The following is a 21,784-nucleotide window of genomic DNA, read 5'->3' on the forward strand; positions in this document are numbered from 1 at the left end:
TCCTTCCCTGCACACCCAGGCTACATCCCCAAAGCCAAATGAAAGCAAGTCTTGTCTTCCCAGAAACGCAGAGCCCACAGGCCCAAGGCCTGCCTGGAAACCTCTCCAACTCCAGTTCCCCCTTCTCCTTCCTCTCAACCTGCCAATAGCTCCAGGCCTGGAGCATGGACTTGCAGCAGGAAAACAACTGCCTATTGAAAAGATGCTGCCAAGTCCCAGCAGCATCAGGGGCTGGACCATGATCAAGACCAGCCAAAGGAAGCCACTTCTGCCTGTCCCAGCCCCCAGGACCTTGCCCATGCCCCCTCCACATGTACAGCCTCATCTGGAACCTCCCCTGCCCACTGCCTCTTTCCTACCACACACTGGTCCATGCTCAGGGCACAGTACAATGCAGGGTAAAAGGCAATGATGGCAAAGTTCACACCAGAGTGGTTTTTCCATTGACTTCTCAGCAACCTACAGGTTCCCTTCTCATCTGCTTCCCTTCAGCCCCAAGCCAAGTATTTCAGCCCAGGAGAGAGGTCTTTGGGATCTATCTGATCACACGCACCCTGGGCTATCTAGGCTTTGAGCAATCCCATCTCACCAGGAGACTGCTCATGATGCTCTGCAGCCCTCTAGCACCAACAGTCCCTCTTACAAGGGGTTTGGATGTGACTTTAGTGGCATGAACAGCATGAACCTGTCCCTCTTCAGCAGAACTCACTGAAAAGCAATTAGCAGGAACCAAGGGATCAAGCCCAGTGAACCCAAACAAGCAGCTGCTCTTTCTTCAAATGGCCACTTAGGAAAGCCAGTGAAGAGGCTGACATCAAGCCAGTGCACACCAGCATGAGCCCATGGCAGCTCCTTCCTCCGTGATTACAGCCCTTTCTCTGTGCCAAACCCAGAGAGAGCCAAAGGTGGCCCCTGCGGGTGGGCAGAGCCCGTGTCCAGGCTGGAAGCGATGCCACACACTGGGACAGATTGTTGTTGGCAGAGCTGTAGCAGAGCAGATTACACCAATTCTCCTTTGCCTGTCTGCAGCTGGCTCACGCTCTGAGGGCTGTTAAAGCATTGTCCTGCTCTCCTGGACATTTCAGGGGTGCTGGAACTCGGAAATAAGCCTGGATGTGTTTGCAAGGCTGCCCTGGCAAACAGAGCCAGAGCTCAGGTGCAGGACACTGCTGCTCTCCCAGGCTGCTGCACAGCCCCAGGGCATCCCTCTGGGTTTTATAAACATCATATTCCACATCCATCTGAAAAACCAGGAAACAGCAGCTCCTCAAGAGCTCTAATACCAGCCAGGGTCCTCTGCAGTCCTTATCAGCATCTCTATTGACACAGTTCCTGCAGATCCTCTGTGCAACCCAGACTGCAGAGCATCAGTAAAACTGCTTTTGGGTTCATCATCCCCATGTGCCATGAGATGGATCTCGCAGCCCATAAACCAGAGCATGGCAGGATTCCCAGGAGGCTGGGCCACCACCTCACAGTGACACAGCTTGTGAGCAGGGTGAGAATTACACTGCTTTGCTCATCCCAGGGCAGAGCCACTGTCTAGCACCACATCTGCTGCCCCTGCAGGGAACCCTGGAGCTCCAGCATCCTGCAGGCTGGTTTCACATCTTCCAGAGGATCCTATGGCTTAGTCCTCCATAGCATTATCCCCAGTTGTTAGCACTTCTATCCTAGTATAGCTCCATGGATAACACCTACCCTGGAAGTGCTTCGCACTCCTGCACTGTACATCTGCATGAAGCACATGCACAAAGGCAAGTCCCCAACACAGCTCCACACCAGGGGATGCTCCAGTACTATGGACTTACTGTAATTCCATCACATGTGGATGTAGCAGGTAAGCATATATCCCAATCTGATCAAGCCATGGTATGTCTGCATCTGAGAAACAGACTCTGGTCCTGGTTTTCTGTAGGAGGAATTTGTATAAATATAGTTCTGGGAAAGTCTTCCTGGATACAGCATGAACACCAATGCTCTCCCTAATAATTTTCTCATTGTTATAATGAAATCATGAGTTAGTCCATGTAATGATTTGCTTCTTGAGACAACTGCAAAACTTACTATGAACAACACAAAACCCAAACCCAAAATTCTGTTCTTTCCTGTGTTTCTTGGAACTGAGCCTTTGCTAAGGGGAATAAAAGGATGAAGCATCAGACTTTTCAGCTTTCCGATGCCAGAAATCCTCCTCTGTTTTCCTCATAGAGGAAGGTAAAGACGTGCAGCACATCAACTACAGCAAAACACCCTGCACTCCCTCCAAACACAACAGCTCCTGTTACACCACAGCAGACACTCTCCCATCCCTCATACACTTCAGGTCCAGCCGAGAGCAGGAGCAGACCTTCAGCCTAGAGGGATGTTCTGCCTTGGCTGTGTGTAGCTGCAGCTGTCTATGCCTGGCTAGAGCCAGAACCCAGCATCCTTGGAAAGGGGACACCCTTCCCAAACCAAGCTTCCTAAAGCCACATTCTTCATGGTTTTAACCTCCAATTCCCCCCACCTTCCATATTTCTTTCTCTCCCCAACCTTCCCTACGGCTGCGCAGCTGCCTTTGGCACAGCATTTGTTACTGTGCATGTAGAAATAACGAAGCCAAAAGTTAAAGGTTATATCATGTATTACCTGCCAGATGGAAACACACAGTTAAGGAGACAGAAGGAGCAGGAGTGGCTAGCGGAGACCTCTCCACAGACCTATTTTAGGATTAGGTTAGATCCTTCTTGCAACCTTACAGATACTGCAATGGACTTATACAGAGCACAGGCTGCTGTAGCATCTCCCCTCCTGCCTTACGCTGGTGAAAGAGGGAGGATATAGCACCAGGGCTCCACACATGCCCAAATCCAGGGAGTTCATTATCCTGACTGCTGCATAATGCATGTCTTCAGAAAGACATCCCTGCTTCAGCATAGAGACATCATCATCTAGCAGCGAAAGACACGGTGCAACAGCAGGCAGCAGAAATGGAGGCAGCAGTGATGGGGCTATGGAGCAGGTGACAAAAGTGCTCCTTACCTTAACCCACAGGGGTGGCAGGCTGGGGAAGATGCTGATGTGTAGTAGCAACACTGCTTCCACACGGATTTCGTGTGCTGGAGGAGCCTTCCTCATCTAATCCAGGGCATTTGTGCCTTGGAGCCCTTCAGGAGCGGGTACATCCTCCAACAGCACAGCTTTAATTGGGAATCCTGCTTTCAATTTTCATTCCAGTCACACATTTTGAGCTGTTACTTTTCTCTCCTCTGCGTATAGATAGCTACAGTTTTCTGTCTCCTGTCTGTGTGCCAAGTTAGCCTCAGGCAACCAGCCCCAGAGAGCCGCCAGCCATGACAAGTGACTCAGTTCTCATAGGAGCCAGGTCTGTGGAGCATCTCCTTCCTGCCCACAGCCACCCGGGCAGGTGAGCTCCACCAGGCATGGCTGGAAGCTGGCCCTGCTCCACCCCACCTCAAAGGGCTCCCCAAAACCATAGCTCAGACCCTCACCCAGGGTCCTTCAGACAGAGACGTTGCCACCACAGAAGTTCATTTTGTTCAATGGGAGGGAGCCAAGGGCAGGGCACACAACAGCTTCTCTCTGCTCACTTCTCATCGAATCATGGAATAGTTTGTGCTGGAAGAGACCATAAAGCTCCTCCAGTTCCAACCCCTGTCACGGGCAGGGACCTCTTCCACTGGAGCAGCTGCTCCAAGCCCCTGTGTCCAACCTGGCCTTGAGCACTGCCAGGGATGGGGCAGCCACAGCTGCTCTGGGCACCCTGTGCCAGGGCCTCAGCACCCTCACAGCAAAGAGCTCTATCCAGTGTCTAAGGAAGGACAGGCCAGTGCCTCAACACATGCAGCTTTCACAGGCTCTTTTCCCACTGCTGATCTCTCACACAACTCTCTGCAAAATGGTCACTCAATGGCAGGACCAATAACACCTTTCTGCCAAAAACACTAACGTGGTTTGATTGAACCAGATGTACATTTTGCTGAGCGAGTTTTCATTTTCCTCCAGAACAGAGGAAAAAGTGGCTATTTCCAAGAATGTTATTGTTAACTCCTTGAACCTGAACACACTGTCAGTGGTGCTAGCAGAATGCGATCTCCTCACACAGCAGGTGGTACTGGCACAGTGCTGTTTGTGCGCCCAGCGTGCACATGAAAGGATGGATGCAGATGACACAAGAGCCTCCCTTTCTTCTCTGGCTTTACCCAGGAAAGCACAAAACCACAGACTTCAAAAACTAGTTGATGCCTGAAGTTTCCTGGATTACAGCCCTGATGGCAGCAATGGATACAGGCCTGGCCAAGGGCTGCAGCCTGGAAATTCCGGGTGCATTGAGTGAACTCATGTGTTTTATTATTTAGAGCATGTGGGAGCTCAGACACAGCTGAACTCAGAGGCCAGGAAATGCTTCAAGGCACACGTGGAGCCTCCTGATTCCAGGATATTCATCTGCATTTATGTATTCAAGTCCCTGCTTACTTGCCATGAGATGCTGGCCCACAGCTCTCCCAAGCTGCTGCTCCTCACTGAAACCAAAGGGCTGATTTGTCAGAAATAGAAGAGAAACCCCCATTGCTTCAGATGTTAGATATTTCCATCTGTTTAGTCACTGCTGGTTTCTAGCCCTGCCTTCCTGCTGCAGAAAGCTTGGCCAGTGAACAAGCCAGATCTGATGGCCTGTTCTTTGCAGCAAAATACAATCCCCAACTTTCTCAACACAAATCTCTGCAGACAGTTGATACAGAAGGGGCTGTTTTCTGAAGCAGTACCAGCCACAAAACACTGACTTCACAAGAGCACAACTGGACTATGGTAACAACAGACCCTTCCCAATGCACTGGCAGCTGCTGCCCATCCCAAGGGCTTCCTGCCTGTGTGATTTTCTCTCTCCATCTTTCACCATGGCCCAGAGACAAGCACCCCTCCAGCAGCACAGCCAGTAACTCACTCAGTTCTGATGTGATTTAACTTGCAGGTGATTTTCTGACAGGGAACACTTCTCAGTGCCCCCCTCTCCCTTTCTAAATGAACTGCTCCCTTCTCACAGCCCAAGATCACTGCAGAGTCACAGCTGCTGAGCACCCACAGCTCAGGGCTCCTCTCTGCTTGCTTCAAGCCAGTACCTGGAGCTGGGTTAGGTGGTGACCAGATCCCGTGGCTGCTCAGCTTGCTCCTTTTCCTCACCCAGGGCCTGTGGTTTGCAGCATTCCCACCACAAGGCACACCTTGCAAATGGGCAGAGCCTGGTATTTCATTCAGCAGCTGGTAACTTCCTTTACACAACTGTTTGGTTCCTCCTGTATTAAGCAGAACAGCAGAACCATTGTAACACCATGGAAGTGCTGCCCTACACGGGTCAGTAACAAAGTCAAGGTCTTTTCAATTCACAGTCAATCTCATTGACATGGGTCAGGAAGTGCTGAAGGGAAGGAGTGGGGTCAGGACATTCAGCTCCCAGCTTTGCCACCGATATTCATTCGCTTTCACCCTGAAGACTCTACAATTTCCCACCCATGAAAACAGAAATGATATTTCCCAGAAAGGCTGAAATAAAATACTGATATTTACCAAGCTTCCAAACCACTGGGATGGATTTAACCCTTCCAGGACCCACTCAGTTCAGTGCAGCAGCACAGGACACCACTGTAACACAAACTGTGAGTAATTAACAAACAGCCCCAGATAGATTAATATTAACCAGCACGTTCCAGCTTTCCTCAGGCATGAATGGATTCTCCACAGATGGAGTTCACTAAGAACCACCTCAGCTCTGCAGTGTGGATTATAGCATCACAGCATGGTTTGAGCTGGAAGGGACATTAAAGCTCATCCAGCTCCATGGGCAGGGACCCCTTCCACTGGAGCAGCTGCTCCAAGCCCCTGTGTCCAACCTGGCCTTGGACACTGCCAGGGACGGGGCAGCCACAGCTTCTCTGGGCACCCTGTGCCAGCACCTCAGCACCCTCACATGGGTCACTTGCTTGTCCCAGCAGTGTGAATTCAACACAACCATTGATCATTTACGTTGCTGCAACACTACAAGGAAAGCCCATCTCCCTATGCCGAATGTGCTGCAATCCTACAGCAGGAGCCATTCCTCCACAGGCTGCATGGGGCAGGCATGAGGAAGGCTCTGAATCAGGCCCCATCACGCTCAGCAGCCAGCCCCATGCCCGCACAAGCCCTGCACAAGCCCTGCACAGCCCCCAGGGATGGGGCTCAGCAGGACAGAGCTTCCCTTCCACCATCCCTGTGTGCTCCCAGGAGCCAGAACGTGGGAGGAACTGGAGCTATCCCCAGGGCAGGAGGAACCCTCTGGTCAGCACATGTGCAGAGCTGCTTCCCAGGAGCAAACACAGCAGCAGCTTTTGCAGCAAACCACATACCATCAACTGACAGCTCCGAGGTTCAGCCATGCAGTTCTAAAAGCAGCTTCCAAGGCAAAACATCTGCTCTCAGGTGGAGAAAGGGCTCAACATGAAAGAGTTTCTGTGCTGAGTTATGGTATACAAATAACATACGTGTTTCTCCCATTTTAAATCCATTTTCCTAATCTTTCTCCCGCAGTATCTGGGGGAAAAGATGCATTAGCCCCACACTCCCAGAGGAAAGCCTCTCTGGCTGCTCCAGAGGTGTCAATGCAAAAGGTAACAGCAAAGCATGAGGAGAGACTAAACAATACAATATTCTTCATTCAAGACTCCTTCAGATTTAGCAGCTGCACAGAGCTACTGACTCCCAGCAGAAGATGAAGCTTCTTTAGATACATCAGTTCTAATCTCAGAGTGAGAAAGGAAAGGTCTGTGGTTCCAGTGCCCATCATCCCTGGACAAAATCCTCTTGCTGAAGGAAAACTGGGAATAAAAGGTTTGTAAGCTATTTATTTCTACCCTGAAGGCACTGATCACATACTAGCACTGACTTCAAGTAATTCATTCAGGGTTTGTGTTACTGCTCCACTGTCTGGGGCCTTACAGAGAGGTCTTTTTATTGCTTCCACTCAAAGAAGAAAGAGCAAACAGATCACTGAGATACTGCAGCACACGCTTGCTCCCCCTTTCCCAGGCTTTAATGGGACAGGAATCAGACAGGCACTTGCATATCAGGCCATTAGAGAGGTCTGGGCTTTGGATACTCACTTGAAAGACTCTCAGTCCAATGCCTCAGATTCAGTCCTAAGAAGACATTGTATTTGCTCCACTCCTGGTGGAGCAGAAGCTACAGCTACTGCCCTTACCAGCCCTGTCATCTTATCCTGGGAGAAGTTAGTTAAGGCAGTTAAATACAGGCTTGTGCTGCAAATTGCTCATTGAATATTGCCCTTGAAACTGCACTGTAATGATAAATTTCCACTTCCTTCCCCAGGCAGTTGCATAACATTGCAGGGCATTGTTCAGAGCTGCTGTGCTCCAAGCCAGAGGCAGCTGGTGCTGGTGTCCCTTTCCCCTTGTCCTCCCCAAGCACTGCAGGACTGTGACCTTTCTTGTCGTGGGGTTTGCTTAGTACATTAGGCAACAGAGAGAACTGACTCTGAACACAAGCAGCCTTCCAACAAGATTATCCCTACTTCAGCTTTCAGTGGGGGAAAAAATGATCCCATTTAACCAGTTAAATGTAAGCCAGTTGAAAAGCATATCTGTCAAATAACGTTTAATTAAGAGTGTCTCTAGGGAGGAGCAGCTGGGTCAGTGGGAAGCTTTCCTGCTTTCCCACTGGCAGTATAAATAGCCTGGAATTGAAGAGCCCCACTCTGTGGTCTGGAGATGCAGCCTGTGTGCCCAGGCACAGGAGGGACATTTGCTTTGTGGCTTTGGTTGGCAGGAGTTGTTTTCTCTTTATAACAGGGAAGTGGCTTTGAATTCTGGAAGCTGGGCTGGAAAGCAGCACACAGAGCAGGGCTGTGAAGGAGCTATGTACACGTGAAGACATAACTGCTTTTAAAGCAGAACAGCAGCAGGAGTGAAATAAGATGCATCCCTCCAAGAAACTTCGTGCAGCCCAAGACCTGGCAGAGTTCAAACCTGTTTTTCAAGCAAGGCTGAATGCAAGTTTGGACATTACTTAAAGCACAGAAATAAAACCTGTTAGCCATGAACACTTTCACGTACCTTCCCAGGAGGGATGCATGTGATGACTAACACAACAGGCAAAAGGCACCTCAGTGGTTAGTCATGGAGCATCGGGCTTGCAGCTCACTCATGCTTCACAAGCAGCATCCAGCTGGGAAGAGTCAAAGGCTGCCTTGACTCCAGAGCCAGCTGTCCATTCCTGGCATGACCAAATCAAGTGTTCACATTCCTCTCACAGGGAATTGGCTTCAAGAGGTGTCCTCAGGCCACAGGAGTCACATAAGCTCATTTGATTTTAGTTGACACAGTAGCAAACACCATATAACCTACGAACACATGGCCAATGAACAAAGCTCTTTCTAGTCTGCCTGGCACAGATGCCTTCTACAATGTGAACTATTTGGGGATGAAGGGACAGCTCTCACCCCTGGAGCAGGAGGCACAAGCAGCAGGCCTGGCACAACCTGAGTCACTGAAGAGCAAGTCAGCAGGAAAGCGCCATGTATTACCTCAGCTTGGTTTACACATGTATCTACACATCAAATTAACACCCTGCAGACAACAATCGTTTGGATTGCAGCAGCACCTAGAGGTCAGAAGTAAGATGAAGATCAGGCTGTGGTAGGTACCGCACAGGTACAAGGCACATCCTCTACCTGTCTAACATCAAAGACCAAAGAGAGAAGGGAAAGAGATCTTTTCTCCATGCATCCCACAAGGCAAAACACAGAAGAGTCATAAAGGATGCCAAAGGTCCTGGGGAAACCTGCACAGCACCAGGGACTGGTTCCCACTCCAAGGCCTGACCAGCAAGGGTCCCTCTCCCTGCTGTGTAGAGACAGCATTCTGCCTGGCTCCACACTGGGATGACCACATTACTCACAATGCTGAAACTATGAATGAGTTGCTCTAAATGCCCCAAGCCAGATGTCAGCACACCCAGCCCTGCGTGCCCAGCTATCCCATAATTTTTGCTCAGGCCACCTATGATGCAGCACAGCTATTTTAGAGATGTTTAGCCTGTTTTCACATCTCTCTGCCTAATGGAGACTGACTGCACAGGCCTCCAAAGGAGATGATGGAAGCTTTCAGAAAGCTCTCAATCAGCATTCTCAAATGTAATAATCAGGGAATCTCAAGTTTGAGCTATGGAGTGAAGAGAGATTTAAAAAGAGCCATTCCCAGCTTCCTGGTGGTACAGAACACTGCATTTTCACTGTGACACCAACTACCCTCTACTGCATATCTGCCCATCCAGGACCAAGAACCTTCAGTCACAGCACCAATGACAATGTCATTTCCAGCAGGAAAATCCTTACCTGGAGACAAGAAGAGAACATCTGTGACTATTTGGAACATCAGAACAGGGAGACAGGGAAAATCTACCAGGAAATCAAAGACACAAGCAGCAGATAAACTAGCCTGCAAGATCAAAATCACACATACATTATCTTCTCTACATAGGTCCTGCTTGCACAACGACATCACTGCACCAACTCCAGGTATTTCTATAAGGTAAAGACCAACAAGTAGTTACTTCCCATTCACCTATCAGGAGTCACCCCAAGCATTAGCATCCCAGCATGTCCCACAAACTCCCTGTGAGCTCCACCACAGCTCTGGCTGCCGGGCACAGGGCTCCTCATGCACAGCACAACCAGACCAACCCTGCAGCAGCCTCTGCCACCCTCCTGCGAGCCAGCAGCTCCCCAGCCCTCGGGATCAGAGGATTTGTAGCCAGGCACAAAGCTCTTTGGCATCACACTGCTGCTTAAACCCAGCCCAGGTTAGCACAGAACCAGCGGTTAGCACCAGAAGGCTCCTTCACTTGAATATTGAGTGAAATCCCTTATGAACACCAAAAAGCATCACTGCTGGGGGTGCCGATTTTCTCCCAAGGCTGATACAATTGAACACCAGCTCTTTGGAAGGATAAATGTATTTTAAAAGCAAGCAATACGTAACTTTTCATTTCCTTTTGAATGAAAATGGGGCAATATTGCTTTTAGTGTTACAGCAAGTCCAGACTTAAAGTTCTGAAGGTTTATTTTGCAAGCACTAGCAGCAGGAAAACAATGAGAATATTACGTGGTCTTGTGATCCCTTGGGTACGTGCAAAATGAACAGGAACCAACCCAGAGGGAGGTTCACTCCAGTGATGGCCTTTCTTTCCAATTTACTTTGGAAACACTGGTTTCTTCTGCCTTAACCACAGTGCTGAGCTATGCCCCTCCTTGCTGCCTTCCATGTCAGGAGGCCAACAACTCTTCCAGCTCAGCTTTCCCTCCCCTGGAGATCCTGGTGCTCAGAGCACTAATTGCCCGCAGCACATTCAGGTCAGGTACTGCTGTAGTGACATTAATGAGGGAGATGGAGACTGTTGAGGATACAATCAAGAGAAGTTGTTAAACATCACAAACCCCAGCAGCTCTGCTGAAAACACTAGAGAGACCAGGGCAGGGGAGGGACAATACGTGCTTTAATCTGAGCTTTTGTGCCAGATACACCGATTTATACATTTCTGGTCTAATTGCAGCAACAGATGATGTTCTTTCTGTCAGGGGATCAGTAACACTGTGATGTCAGTGCAGTGCAGCAATGGGTTCCCCACAGGATCCCTGTGCCTCATTCTCACACTTGGAACTCTCTAGAGTGGCCTCTTAGAAGTGAAGGACCAAATCTAGGGGAGCTCTCTGGACACTGGCCCTTCCCTATCACGAGCTTGACACTCTCAGGAACCATGGTCCAGGGGAGGCATCTTATGGACTTGGTGCTTCCTACATGTTAAAGGTCAGCCAGCCAGCGTGTGGCCAGAAAGTGTGTATCTGTGGCAGTATGGAGCAGGCACTGCTGCAAGCAGGTATTTCAGAGCTCCCACAGCCCAGCCCCAACACAAGTCCTCAGAGGTTACACACAGCTGAATTAGACACACATTAGTACCAGATCAACCCAAGGCAAAGCATTAACTCAGGCTCATGCAAATCTTGCTCAGCTCAAGTTCATGGAGCACAATCACAGAGTTTGATGTTTCCAGCAAGCCCCACCACATTCAGCACCAGCAGCTGGGCACCACAGCCACACCAGTCTGTTGGGAGCCACAGCTGCTCCCTGCTTCCCAAGCCCTGTTTTCCCAGTAAGCCTCCCTCAAGACAACAGCAACAAAATAAACAGCATCAGGAAGGTGAGAGCAGCCACACAGAGCTGCACAGGACCTCTTTTGTAAAGTATGGTGTAGCAAGGATGCTCCCAACTTTGGTCTCTGAGTTTAACCTAGGCAGCAACAGGGTCCTACTGCAAGCACAACAGGACACACACCTTTGCTTGGGATAGGTGGAATTTAGGGACATAAAAGAGGGATGTAGGAAAATGAACAAACACTTCCAGGTTTGTGGCACATTCTTTCCATCCCAGCTCTCTTCTCTGAGGAAACATCTCCCCCATCCCCTCAGATCAGGGGTCTGGTACCCATTGCCTGCACCAGCACCTTCTGCAGTTCTTACACCTGAGTTACTGCTCCCAGGCCCAGAAAACACCCCACACTGAGAAAGGCTTGGATTCCAGTCAGTACACCTGGCTCTGCCTGTCACCACAGATACACCTATTGGATGGAGTTTAGAGTCATGTACTTCAAGCTAGAAGTTTCCACACTGCAACACAGGTGAAGTTAAGGAAGAAACTCGAAGCTACAACTCCAGTTAAAACAGTGCAATAAAGGCAGAGTACCACTGACATGTATTTTCAAAGGCTGAGAGTAAGTCCAAGGAGCACACAGGAAATTCTACCAGCACAGGCCCTAACAGAGCCCCCCAGGATAAAGCACAAGAGAGAAACTTCCCATTTCTCTTCCCACTAAACAGGGGTTATAATTGGTTATTCCCTAAGTTCTCAAGAAAAACAAGAGAGAAAGAAGGGAAAAGATGCAGCTGGTTAGAAGCCGGGTGCTCCTCCTCCAGTGCAGGCACAGCAGCAGCTTTAACTCCGAGTTCTCTTTTCAATCCCCCACGAGTTGCTATACAACAAACCCAACCCCACCTGCTGTCCTGCTACTCATTAAACTACACAACCCACTAGTTGCTGTGCTAATCGTCTCAAAGAGAACTGATGAGCAGCTACTATATTGCATAGACTTCTAGTACTCCTTTTTGTTTTGCCCTCTAGCCCCGATGCTGCACTACCTCCACTTCTGGCTGCTAGAGAAGAAATAAAGCATAATGAGGATGAACAACGATATGAACAATGCTCCAAGCAATGTCATAAGGCCTCAAATTGACTCACTTTAGACTTTATCCAAATGAAAAGAGCACGCAAGACACAGCCTGAAGCTATTTTTTCCCCAGCCTTATGTGAATTTCTGTAGCGCCCAATTTTAAAGCTAAGACTTAAAGTCTCTGCAGTGCGATCAGGAACCTCCCATGCAAATGCCCAGCACAGAGCGGGCTCCAGCAACAGCCTCTTTAACAGAAGGAGCTGCTCGCCCCGGGCTAGCGCCAAGGAAAGCCACAGCTCCCCCCATCCCACACCCGGAGGAAGCGCTGCCCCACGGCAGGACCACCCCATTCTCCCCTCCGCCCCACTCCTGCGGGTCCCCAGCCCTGCAACAGCTTCTCCCTCCGCAAGGGAGACACCCGCGGGGCCCCCGCCCTGCTCCCTCTCGGCCGGGAGCCCCCGTGCTCGGCGGGGCCGGGCCGGGCTCCCCCCGCAGCCCCGCTCACCTCGAGTAAAGGCGGCGGGCGGCGGAGCCGGGGCTGTCCCCGCCGGCCGGGCTCGCCATGGGCACCGGGCTCGCCGTGGGCACCAGCCCCGCCATGGGCACCAGCCCCGCCGGGCCGCCCGCCGCAGCGGAGGCAGGCGCGGCTGCAGCCGGCACCGGGCAGCGAAGGATGGCAGCGCCGGGAAGTGATGCACCCAGCAAAGAAACTCACGGGCAGGCCCCTCCTCCGGCTGATGTCAGCCCCGCGGCGGGCACTGGCCCTTCCTCCTCCTCCTCCTCCGCCCTGTGGAATGGGGCAAGCGGGGCCGAGCATCCCGATGTGCAGCCGCCGCCGCCCCTCCACCGCGCAGGGAGCACCGGCAGCGGGGGGGCTGCAAGGCACGGTTGAGCCTGCTTTTAACATCCCGCTGCAGTGCCCCAGCCCTCACAGCGGCAGCAGCAGGGACGAACAGAGCCACAGCAAGGTGCAGGCATCACACCTGCACCTTATTGCAAGCTGAGGATAGCACAGCACTACTAAACCACCCCATCTGCAGCCACTTAACCCCATGATTAGAAGCCTCTGATGTGGCTCAGCCTGAGCCCTTTTGTCCTCTGGCGTAAGTGCCCACACCTGAGACAATCAGGATGAGCAGCAGAACTCAGCACAGCTGTGTCAGCCTTACCTGAGTCAAAAGGGATGTGCCACAAGCAGGCTGAGCCCCAGAGCAGGTCTGGTTGCTGTCTTTGGTAGTAAGGAATCCACTGGAAAAATGGATGTTTCCCTCCAGCAACCTGTTCCTGTGTTAACTGTGTCCTGCTGAATCTCAGGGCCCTTGCTATTTATTGCCAACTAGATACCTAAAGATGGATGTAGGTCATCTTTATGCACTGCACCCAGCTCCCTCTGGTTTCCAAGGCCTGAGATGCTTCTGGAAAAGTCATGAGCTGGTCACTCAGCAGGAGTCTGTCATAAATTAGTGTCACTTCTACAACACCACCAAATGAATTCAGCATCATCATTGCCACAGGCACCCAAAGCAGCACAGGAATGAATTGTGGCTTTCAGGGGGTTCTAGCAGCTCACTCTGCAGACACAGGAGCCCTGTGGCTGGAGGGAAGCCAGAGCCATGTCCTACTTCGTGGACTGTTTCACCCTGCACAAAAGCCCCTCTCAAGTGCAAGCAGAGATCCTGCTCAGGAAAAACATCACCATTAACACCCCACTACCAAACCACAAAAGCCTCTTTCCCAAGAGCTAATTGATTGAGCATTTCACTTCAAAACTAACACCCATAAACAAACCTGTATTTGTGTCTTGGCTTAGGAACTATCTCAGTCCTGTAGATAAACCACAGCAGAGAAAGCTGAAACCATCCTGCCAAGAGTTGCCTCCTTGCCCAGGGAGGTGCCATGATGTCCAGGGTATGTGCTGTATGTACCACCCCACAAGGAACCCCTCTGCACCCCCCGAGCTGGAGAAGCCCCACTCTGGGGGACCCTGGGGGTTAGGCCTGGCCACTGCACCTCCCACCAGCCACTCTTCACCCAGGATTATGGTTTCACTCACAGCAGCAAATGGCCTGGTACAAGCAGCTGGTAACAAGCCCATGGAAACAAGGAATGGTTCAGCCCTGAGGGATCTTTACTATTTCCAGGGGTGTTTGTCTGTGTCTCCCCCCTCCCCAGCCCCTCTTCCAGACAAGAATACCAGTATGAAACATGAAAACCAGCTGCTGCTGCTACAGCCCTTCCTCAACAGCAGGCAACAGAGGATGCTTTGCTGCAGCAGGCCCCAGCGCTGGGCCAGCATTTAATGGATGTGGGCAGAGAGAGTAATTGCCCTTTGGAGAAACAATGCAGGAAAGGGGAGTAAGAGAAAGGAGGGTGGAGGCCAGATACCAGTTTGGGCTCTGGCCAGATGTATGGTGTTCCACAGAGCTCTGGGCAAACACGTCACCCTCACGTTAACAACACTGGAATCACTGGGTCAAATTCCATAGCCTGTGTTATGCAGAAGGTCACACCAAGATGAGCATAATGGTCCCCTTTGGCCTTCAAATCCATTCATTTGCAATGGCTAATTTATCATCTGACAAAATCAGCTTCTTCTTCTTCTTCTTGTAGAAGTGGCTAATAGGTCACAATAGATTTGAATTCATTAAAAGAAATAATTCAGTTGCTCTGCTGTGGGTTGGATCTGGTTAACCCTGTGTACTCATGCCAAGAAGCTGCCTGCAAGCACTTGGGCCTAAACCACAACTCAGACCCATTGCTCATCTGCAACGAAACAGGCAAATTGCAAAAGTACAGAGAGAAAGAAACCCCTGCACTTTAAAACACCACTAATTCATCTGGTGAGATGTGTCCACGTTGTGTCGTGTGTTGGGAAGGACACAGAGCAATTAGAAGGACTCCAGATGAATGTGGCAAGTGTGACCTGTGAGAAAGAGGTAAAAGGAATTGGTTTGTTCAGTGCAGATAAGATCAAGAGGAGGTGGAGTAGTAATTTTTAAACACAAAAGGGCTGCTGCAAAATGTGGCAAAAAAGGAGGACTGGATCATGGAAAAGAGGGTAGGATAGGAACATAAATACATTCTGAGGCAATGCAGGGGTCATTTCAGGAAGTCAGATGTTACAAACCTCTGCACCTCCACAGCCTTCTGCTTCTGCCATCTTAGGGCACATCATATTGTTCCTCCTAGTTACAGAACATGTCTAAACCTCCACTTACAAACTCAGAGAGAATCACAACACTAAGCCATAGGATTGAAGGATCCTTCAGACGTTGTAAGCTGGTTTTAGTCTTTCTTTTAAAAATTGATACCCAGAGCTATCACAACACAACATGAAAGAGCTCTAACTGTTGTCACATTTCCCACCACTTGGAAGAGACACCCTTGAAAGCAGCAAGGCACAGAAAGCTGAAGGGAAGATGCCAAGACAGCAGTATAGAACTGTGATAGAGTCATCAACCAGCACGTTTTGCCAATCATGTAAGGACTGCCAGGACACAGGAACATTCCTGCACTGCCTCCATGTCCTCCCTATGCAAACACACCGAGGAGTGAGGCGCTCCCTCCAGAACACAGTCTGCCTGAATCAGCAGGGAAGCTTCCCTGCAGCTCCTGCCATGGGCTGCTGGGGGCCCCTGCTGGGGTTGATGTGCAAAGGGAGAGCTGCGGCTCAGCCTCCCGCAGCTGCCGGACCCGTCTGCGGTCACTGCGGCCCCGGCCCCGGGGCTGCTCCCGCTGGCAGTGATTGCAGTGAAACACCAGCCTCAAACCGGCAGGTTCTGGAGCACTTCACCATTGTCCGGCGGACTTGAAAAAGGCATCTGCTATACTGCTGCCAAGGTAGCCTGCAAGGGAAAGCAGGACATGGTCTTCCTGTGGACGCAGAACTGAGTATTTCTTTCTGATCTGCTTTTGGTGTGAAGGAAGGTACAAGCCCATTCCTGCCTCTTCCCCCCACAGTCATTTAGCTCCTAATGCTCTTTCAGCAAGTGTGGCAGAAAGACAAAGGATTTGAGGATAAAGTTTCTGTGAAATATTAGGATGAACAGACCTGTTACAGACCCAGCCAAGAGAAGGGGGCAGTGAGAACACTGATGTTGTAATGTGGCTGGAGGTGTTGATAGGCAGTAAAGCTGGATGCAGCCCCCTTCCCAGAACCTGGGCAGTAACACCCTTTGTGTACTTTCCCCAGCCCAGGGAAACTCACCCCTCTCTTCTGCTTGTACAGCATGAAAACACACTTGAAGACCTTAGCAGCTTTCACAGGTACATTCCTTTCTGTGTGGGTGCACTCAGCAGTTGAGGATTTGGCCTTTCCAGCTTTGTGCATATTTATACATCCTGTGTCTCTGATGTCCTGAATTTCCTTTTCATTAATGCTCCTCTCAGCCTCGGAAGAGGCAAACAAAGAGGCAGAACTCATCCGCTTCCTTTACATTTCAAGCTTGACTGAAAACGCTTCATTAAATAAATAATAAGGGACTTAAAATTCCCTTGTCCTCCACCTCATAGCTTGTTTGATGAGATGACACCCTAGGGCCTGGCATTGGCCTGCTTGGAGGATAGGGATGTTTTAGGCAAGGCCAGAGGGGACTGTCCTGACTTTGTGTTAATGTCACGTATGCTTTCTGTCCAAACAGCCAGCACCTCCTCTTCAGCAAAATCTCACTCTTCACCTCAGAGCACAATGAGTGCTTGCACAGTGCATGAGAAGCTTTTGAACTCAGCACGTTTCAAGCAGACACTGGTGCGTGTTGTAACAGCATCTTCCCTCGTGCCAACATCTTCCTCTGCCCTGGCATTGCTCTCTGGATGCTGCCTGTTGAGGGGAGCCTGGCCCAGCTTGCCTTGGCACTGGCCGCAGTGTGAGATCTCAGGGGCTCAGCAGACACCCTTGTCTTCCCCCTGGCCTCAGAGCTGCTTGCTCTGTGTCTCAGTTTGGCTTTGCCGTAGCCATGAGTTCCCTGAGACCCCTATGGGCCTAAAGGGAGAACAGGAGCTGGCTGCACTCTCCAGGATGGATGATGTCTGATAACGAGCCAGGGGGACAAGAACAGCCTTGCTGTTATTAATTGCCTCTCACATGTGCCCCAGGCACCTCAGTGATGTCTGCAGCAAGCTGGACATGCTGGAGCAACACATGGAATTCTGCTTCCTTGTGAGCTCTTGGTAAACTCCCATGGCTTCTCACTGCTTGGGGGCATATGTTCCTGCAGGAGAATGAAGCCTGCACAGTGCCTGCTTCAGGAGATCCCTTAAGACTTCAACCAAAGCCCTGTGAGGGTGAAGGGGCACAGAAATATGTTGGCTTTTTTTATGGGTCTGGAAGACTTGGATGGCAGTAGCAGAGAGCTTTTCTTGGAGGCACTTTGCCAAAGCCTTACTGCTCAGGCAAATACTCCAGAGCTCCCAGTCAGAATCACCTCCTATTTACAATGGTAGCAGTGGGTTTGTTTAACAGCTTCAGTTTCCAACAGTCAACAGATAAAACCCCTATTTCTCCTGCTGGAAGTGTGGGAAAACCTCCTGTTAGCCTTCACTGGGATAAGAAGCGATCTTTTGTTATGCTTGAAAGCCTGGGGGAAAAACACACATTTTCCCCTTTGAAGGGGCGTTATTTCCTTTTGAAGTCACAACTGTTGGCAATGCCATTAATGCCAAGCAAACGTGTTTGGGTTTGTTTTGAAACAGTTTGCCAATATTGACACTGTAATTGCGTTGTTTAGTCAGGCTTCTGTGAGTGTTTTTAAACACTCATAACTGACGGGGTCGATCTCTGGTTAACTGCAGCAGCCACTGCAGAGCCTCTCATGGGCCGCACGCCGGCTCCCTGTGACAGGAAGCACGTTCTGGTTAGAACCGAAGCTGTGCTCTAACCACATCAGCCCAGGGCTCAACCCATTGATTCCTTCATCAGCGATGACAGCACATCACCATCCACAGCTCTGCTCAGTGGCTGTGGTAGATACACATTTTGTTTCCTACATTTCTTCTACTTGAAGATAAGACTGGTTTTGTTATTCTAATGAACACAATATTATAGCAACTTTAAGCAGCGTTTTCTAGAAATAAGGAATTCTCTTTTTAGGACTGATAACAAGCACACAGCACACTCTCTGCGCTATTAATGCAGACTTTTGAGCAAGTAACAGAACACAAGGAAAGTTTCAGAGGCCTGAAAAGAGACTAATAGTGAACTGAAACAGCTTAGAAAAGTAACTGGGATGACTCAAGTAACTTTAGACTCTTTGTCCAGTACTGATGCCATGCTAATATGGGGCACAGCCAAATGGAATGTCAATCCATTGCTCTAGAAAATTGCTCATCAAACAAGCAATCTTTCTTTTGAGGAGATTATGAATTCAGTTAATAAAGGTAATTCTGCTGACATAATAGATTCAGACTCCTGCAAAGCAGTTGACTTAATCCTGAATGACATCCTGTTAAAAACAGCACTCAACAAAATCAATGTGGCTTATATTAAATGGATGGAAAATTTGGTAACATCATCTAAAAGTAATTATCTGATGGAGGAATTCCTAGTGTGTCCAAAAGGATTTGTTCTTGCTGCATATTACCCAATGCTTTTATCAATGATCCGGAGAGTAAGTGTAAGGACATTACTGGTGAAGTTTGTGTTAAGAATAAAATCTAGAAGATGTTAATCTGTAAAACCACTCTTCTTGTTTTACTATTGATCACATTTATCTACTGATACTTGGTATTTTTCCTGGCTTGGCAAACCCCAGCATCAGGCTGGCCATGGCAATGGTGTTTCTAGTGCAGCACGTACTAGTATCGATCAGGCTGTGATTAACAACCTGCACTGCCTGGGGACAAAATGAATATTCGCATTTGTTCAGTTGTCTATTGGGATCAGATATTTGTGTCCTTGGCTGATGCAGCCTGAAGGCTGCCCTGGCCTCTTGGAAAAGAGCAGAGTCCTGATTCCCAGTGAGGTTTGTGAGAGGCAAAGCACAGTGTTAGCCTACAATGCCATCCCCTCTCTTTTCCTTGGGAAAGCAGAGGGAGTGAAGGTGGTGGTGCTCCTCCTCTGAGCAGTGTCTACCTCCCTGCTGCTGCTTTTGGCTTTCACTCCAGAGCTGCTGGGTGGTGTTGTCATAGAAACGTAAAAGGGGGATCTGGGAACCCTCCAGTTGGGGCTATGCACAAGAGAGCACATTCCACCCCTATGTATCTCAGTCTCTACAAACTCAATGCCTTTCTACCAGACAGCACAATTAACCAAGCCCACTATGGTGGCAGTTCTTGCTCACAGTGCCCCAGCCCTTAAATAACCATTTCCAGGTGTCCAGGATCTGGTCTTTCCCTCAGGGAAGCAGCACAGCCACCAGCTTTGCTGCAAGCAAGCTGAAATAATCAGGGGCTTCTCTACTTACATAAACTGGGATAGCTGTTTACTGGCAGAGGGCCGCACCACTTCACATCAGCAAAGGATTTAGCCCCCAGACATACACTATGTTCATTCTCCACTGAGATGGCTATGCAGCCAGTGTCTGTTTTGCTTTGCACTCAGCCCCATATAGATTTATTTCATCAGTAATAAAGCAATATCTTTGCTGGTTTACATTGGGTTTTTACATTGTTATCCACAGACACAGGGAAAAACCAACCCAGTCAAACAAATTCCAGTCACAGTCATAAATGATCTTGGGTTAACTGAGCATGCCTTTGTGCATCCCAGGGGATAGCAGCAATGGAACTCTGGCAAATCTGAGGGCAACCTGACTTGACAGAGCATAACAAGGCAGGACACAGTCTGTTGTGTTAGGTTGCTCTGCTGCTCCTCCGTTTTGGCTTGCCTGTTAGTGGTAAACCAAATGTAATCAAGGAGAAAGCAGCTGAATTTAGCAGCAGAGGGTCAATGTCCCTAGGGACTGCTCTTAGGCAGTGGGATATATAAAGCTCTTCTACTCTCATAACCTCTTAAAATTGCCTGTACTGGTGTAGATCAGCTCTGCTACAAGACAGATGTGAATCTAGATGAGTTGTGTGGCCCATCTGCACACCCATTATTGCACTGGCTCACCCAAGAACTTCCACTCAGGTGATTAGATAAGCTCCTCATGATGCCATCTGCAGGTGATGCAGGTCTGAGATTAATGGGCTGCAAATTGCTGAGTAGATATAAAGAGCTGAAAGGTAGTAGGAGGGCTTTTGAAAGATACTGAAGGTCCAAAGGAAGTACTACAGAGAGGAAAAGAAGCAAACAAGGAGTGGAGCACTGGCTGGCAGCATCTGCTGTGTGGGCAGGACTTAATGGCGAAGGAGGAAGCAGCAGCAGAGGTAGGATGGGGGACCCAGTTCCTAGATTTTGATTGACTCTTTGGATTTTGAACATATAACTCTTTGTGAAGTAGGAGGCTGAGATCTCGCTAATCTTGAAAGCTGTTTGATGCTTTGTTGAAAGGTGGAAGTAGAGCAAAGTAACAGTTGAGGGAAAAGCTGCAGAGCACAGTAGAACAAGCTTAAAGAGAATACAGAGCTTTAAGTCTTTGCTAGCAAGGACTCCAGTTCAAAAGGTGTTTCCTTTCTTATAGTTAATGTCACAAGTATAGCCAGGTGTGTACTAACATGCATATTTCCATCCAGTCACATTAAGCCCAGGATGCATGGTAAGTCAAGAGATTTTGAGCTTTGTTACTAGGTATGATAACAAGGTAAGCTGCTTAAACTCGGGCAGTTGTGTAGGAGCTAATGACCATCCTGGTCCTGTGGAGTTAATGATGAAATGACTGAAAATAGCCACTTTTTCCTCTGTTCTGGAGGAAAATGGAAACTCGCTCAGCAAAATGTACATCTGCTTCAATCAAACCCTTCTTTGGCATTAGTGTTTTTGGCAGGAAGTTGTCGTTGGTCCTGCCATTGAGTGACCATTTAGCAGAGAGCTGTGTGAGAGATCAGCAGTGGGAAAAGAGAGCCTGTGAAAGCTGCATGTGTTGAGGCACTGGCCTGTCCTTCCTTAGACACTGGATAGAGCTCTTTGCTGTGAGGGTGCTGAGGCGCTGGCACAGGGTTCCCAGAGAAGCTGTGGCTGCCCCATCCCTGGCAGTGTTGGACACAGGGGCTTGGAGCAGCTGCACCCAATCTTTTTCATGTCACAGCACACACAGACTATGTGCAGGGAAATGTGCTGTTTTACCTGTAGACTGTTGATTTCAGTGGCCTCTTCCCAGCCCAGTGCTATAAATCCTCTCAGGCTGCTGGAGAGCCCGTTTACTATGGCAGGTTTCCATGGCAACCTTGCAGGCAGGGTGCAGGCAGCCCCCCTCCTTCAGATTCACCTCTTGATAGGAAAGCCCCCAGTGGGCCATAGATAGCTATTCCTATCCTAATGCACCTTCTCCCAGTAAGTGGATGTGTTTTAGCACGTCAAGAGATCACTTGCCCTTTCCCAAACTTCATTTGGCATGCAACATGACAGCCAGATATTCTGGAGGTCTAGTTCTTTCCTGACACACATTTCTGTTGTTATTTTAGGACATCA

General features: G+C 49.5%; 1 protein-coding gene across 2 annotated transcripts in view; it reads right to left on the minus strand.

Annotated features, from left to right (window-relative positions):
• GPSM1 (G protein signaling modulator 1) overlaps nt 1-12,896 on the minus strand; it is a 69,010-nt gene extending 56,114 nt beyond the window's left edge. For both annotated transcript variants that reach the window (XM_034067435.1, XM_034067434.1), the window contains exon 1: nt 12,782-12,896. In XM_034067435.1, coding sequence (XP_033923326.1) covers nt 12,782-12,876 — 95 coding nt within the window. In that variant the 5' untranslated portion in view covers nt 12,877-12,896. The remainder of the gene's footprint in view (nt 1-12,781) is intronic.
• Between the last annotated feature and the right edge of the window lie 8,888 nt (nt 12,897-21,784).

Source organism: Melopsittacus undulatus, chromosome 11 (genome assembly GCF_012275295.1).
Source record: "Melopsittacus undulatus isolate bMelUnd1 chromosome 11, bMelUnd1.mat.Z, whole genome shotgun sequence".
NCBI classification, from domain to species: Eukaryota; Metazoa; Chordata; class Aves; order Psittaciformes; family Psittaculidae; genus Melopsittacus; species Melopsittacus undulatus.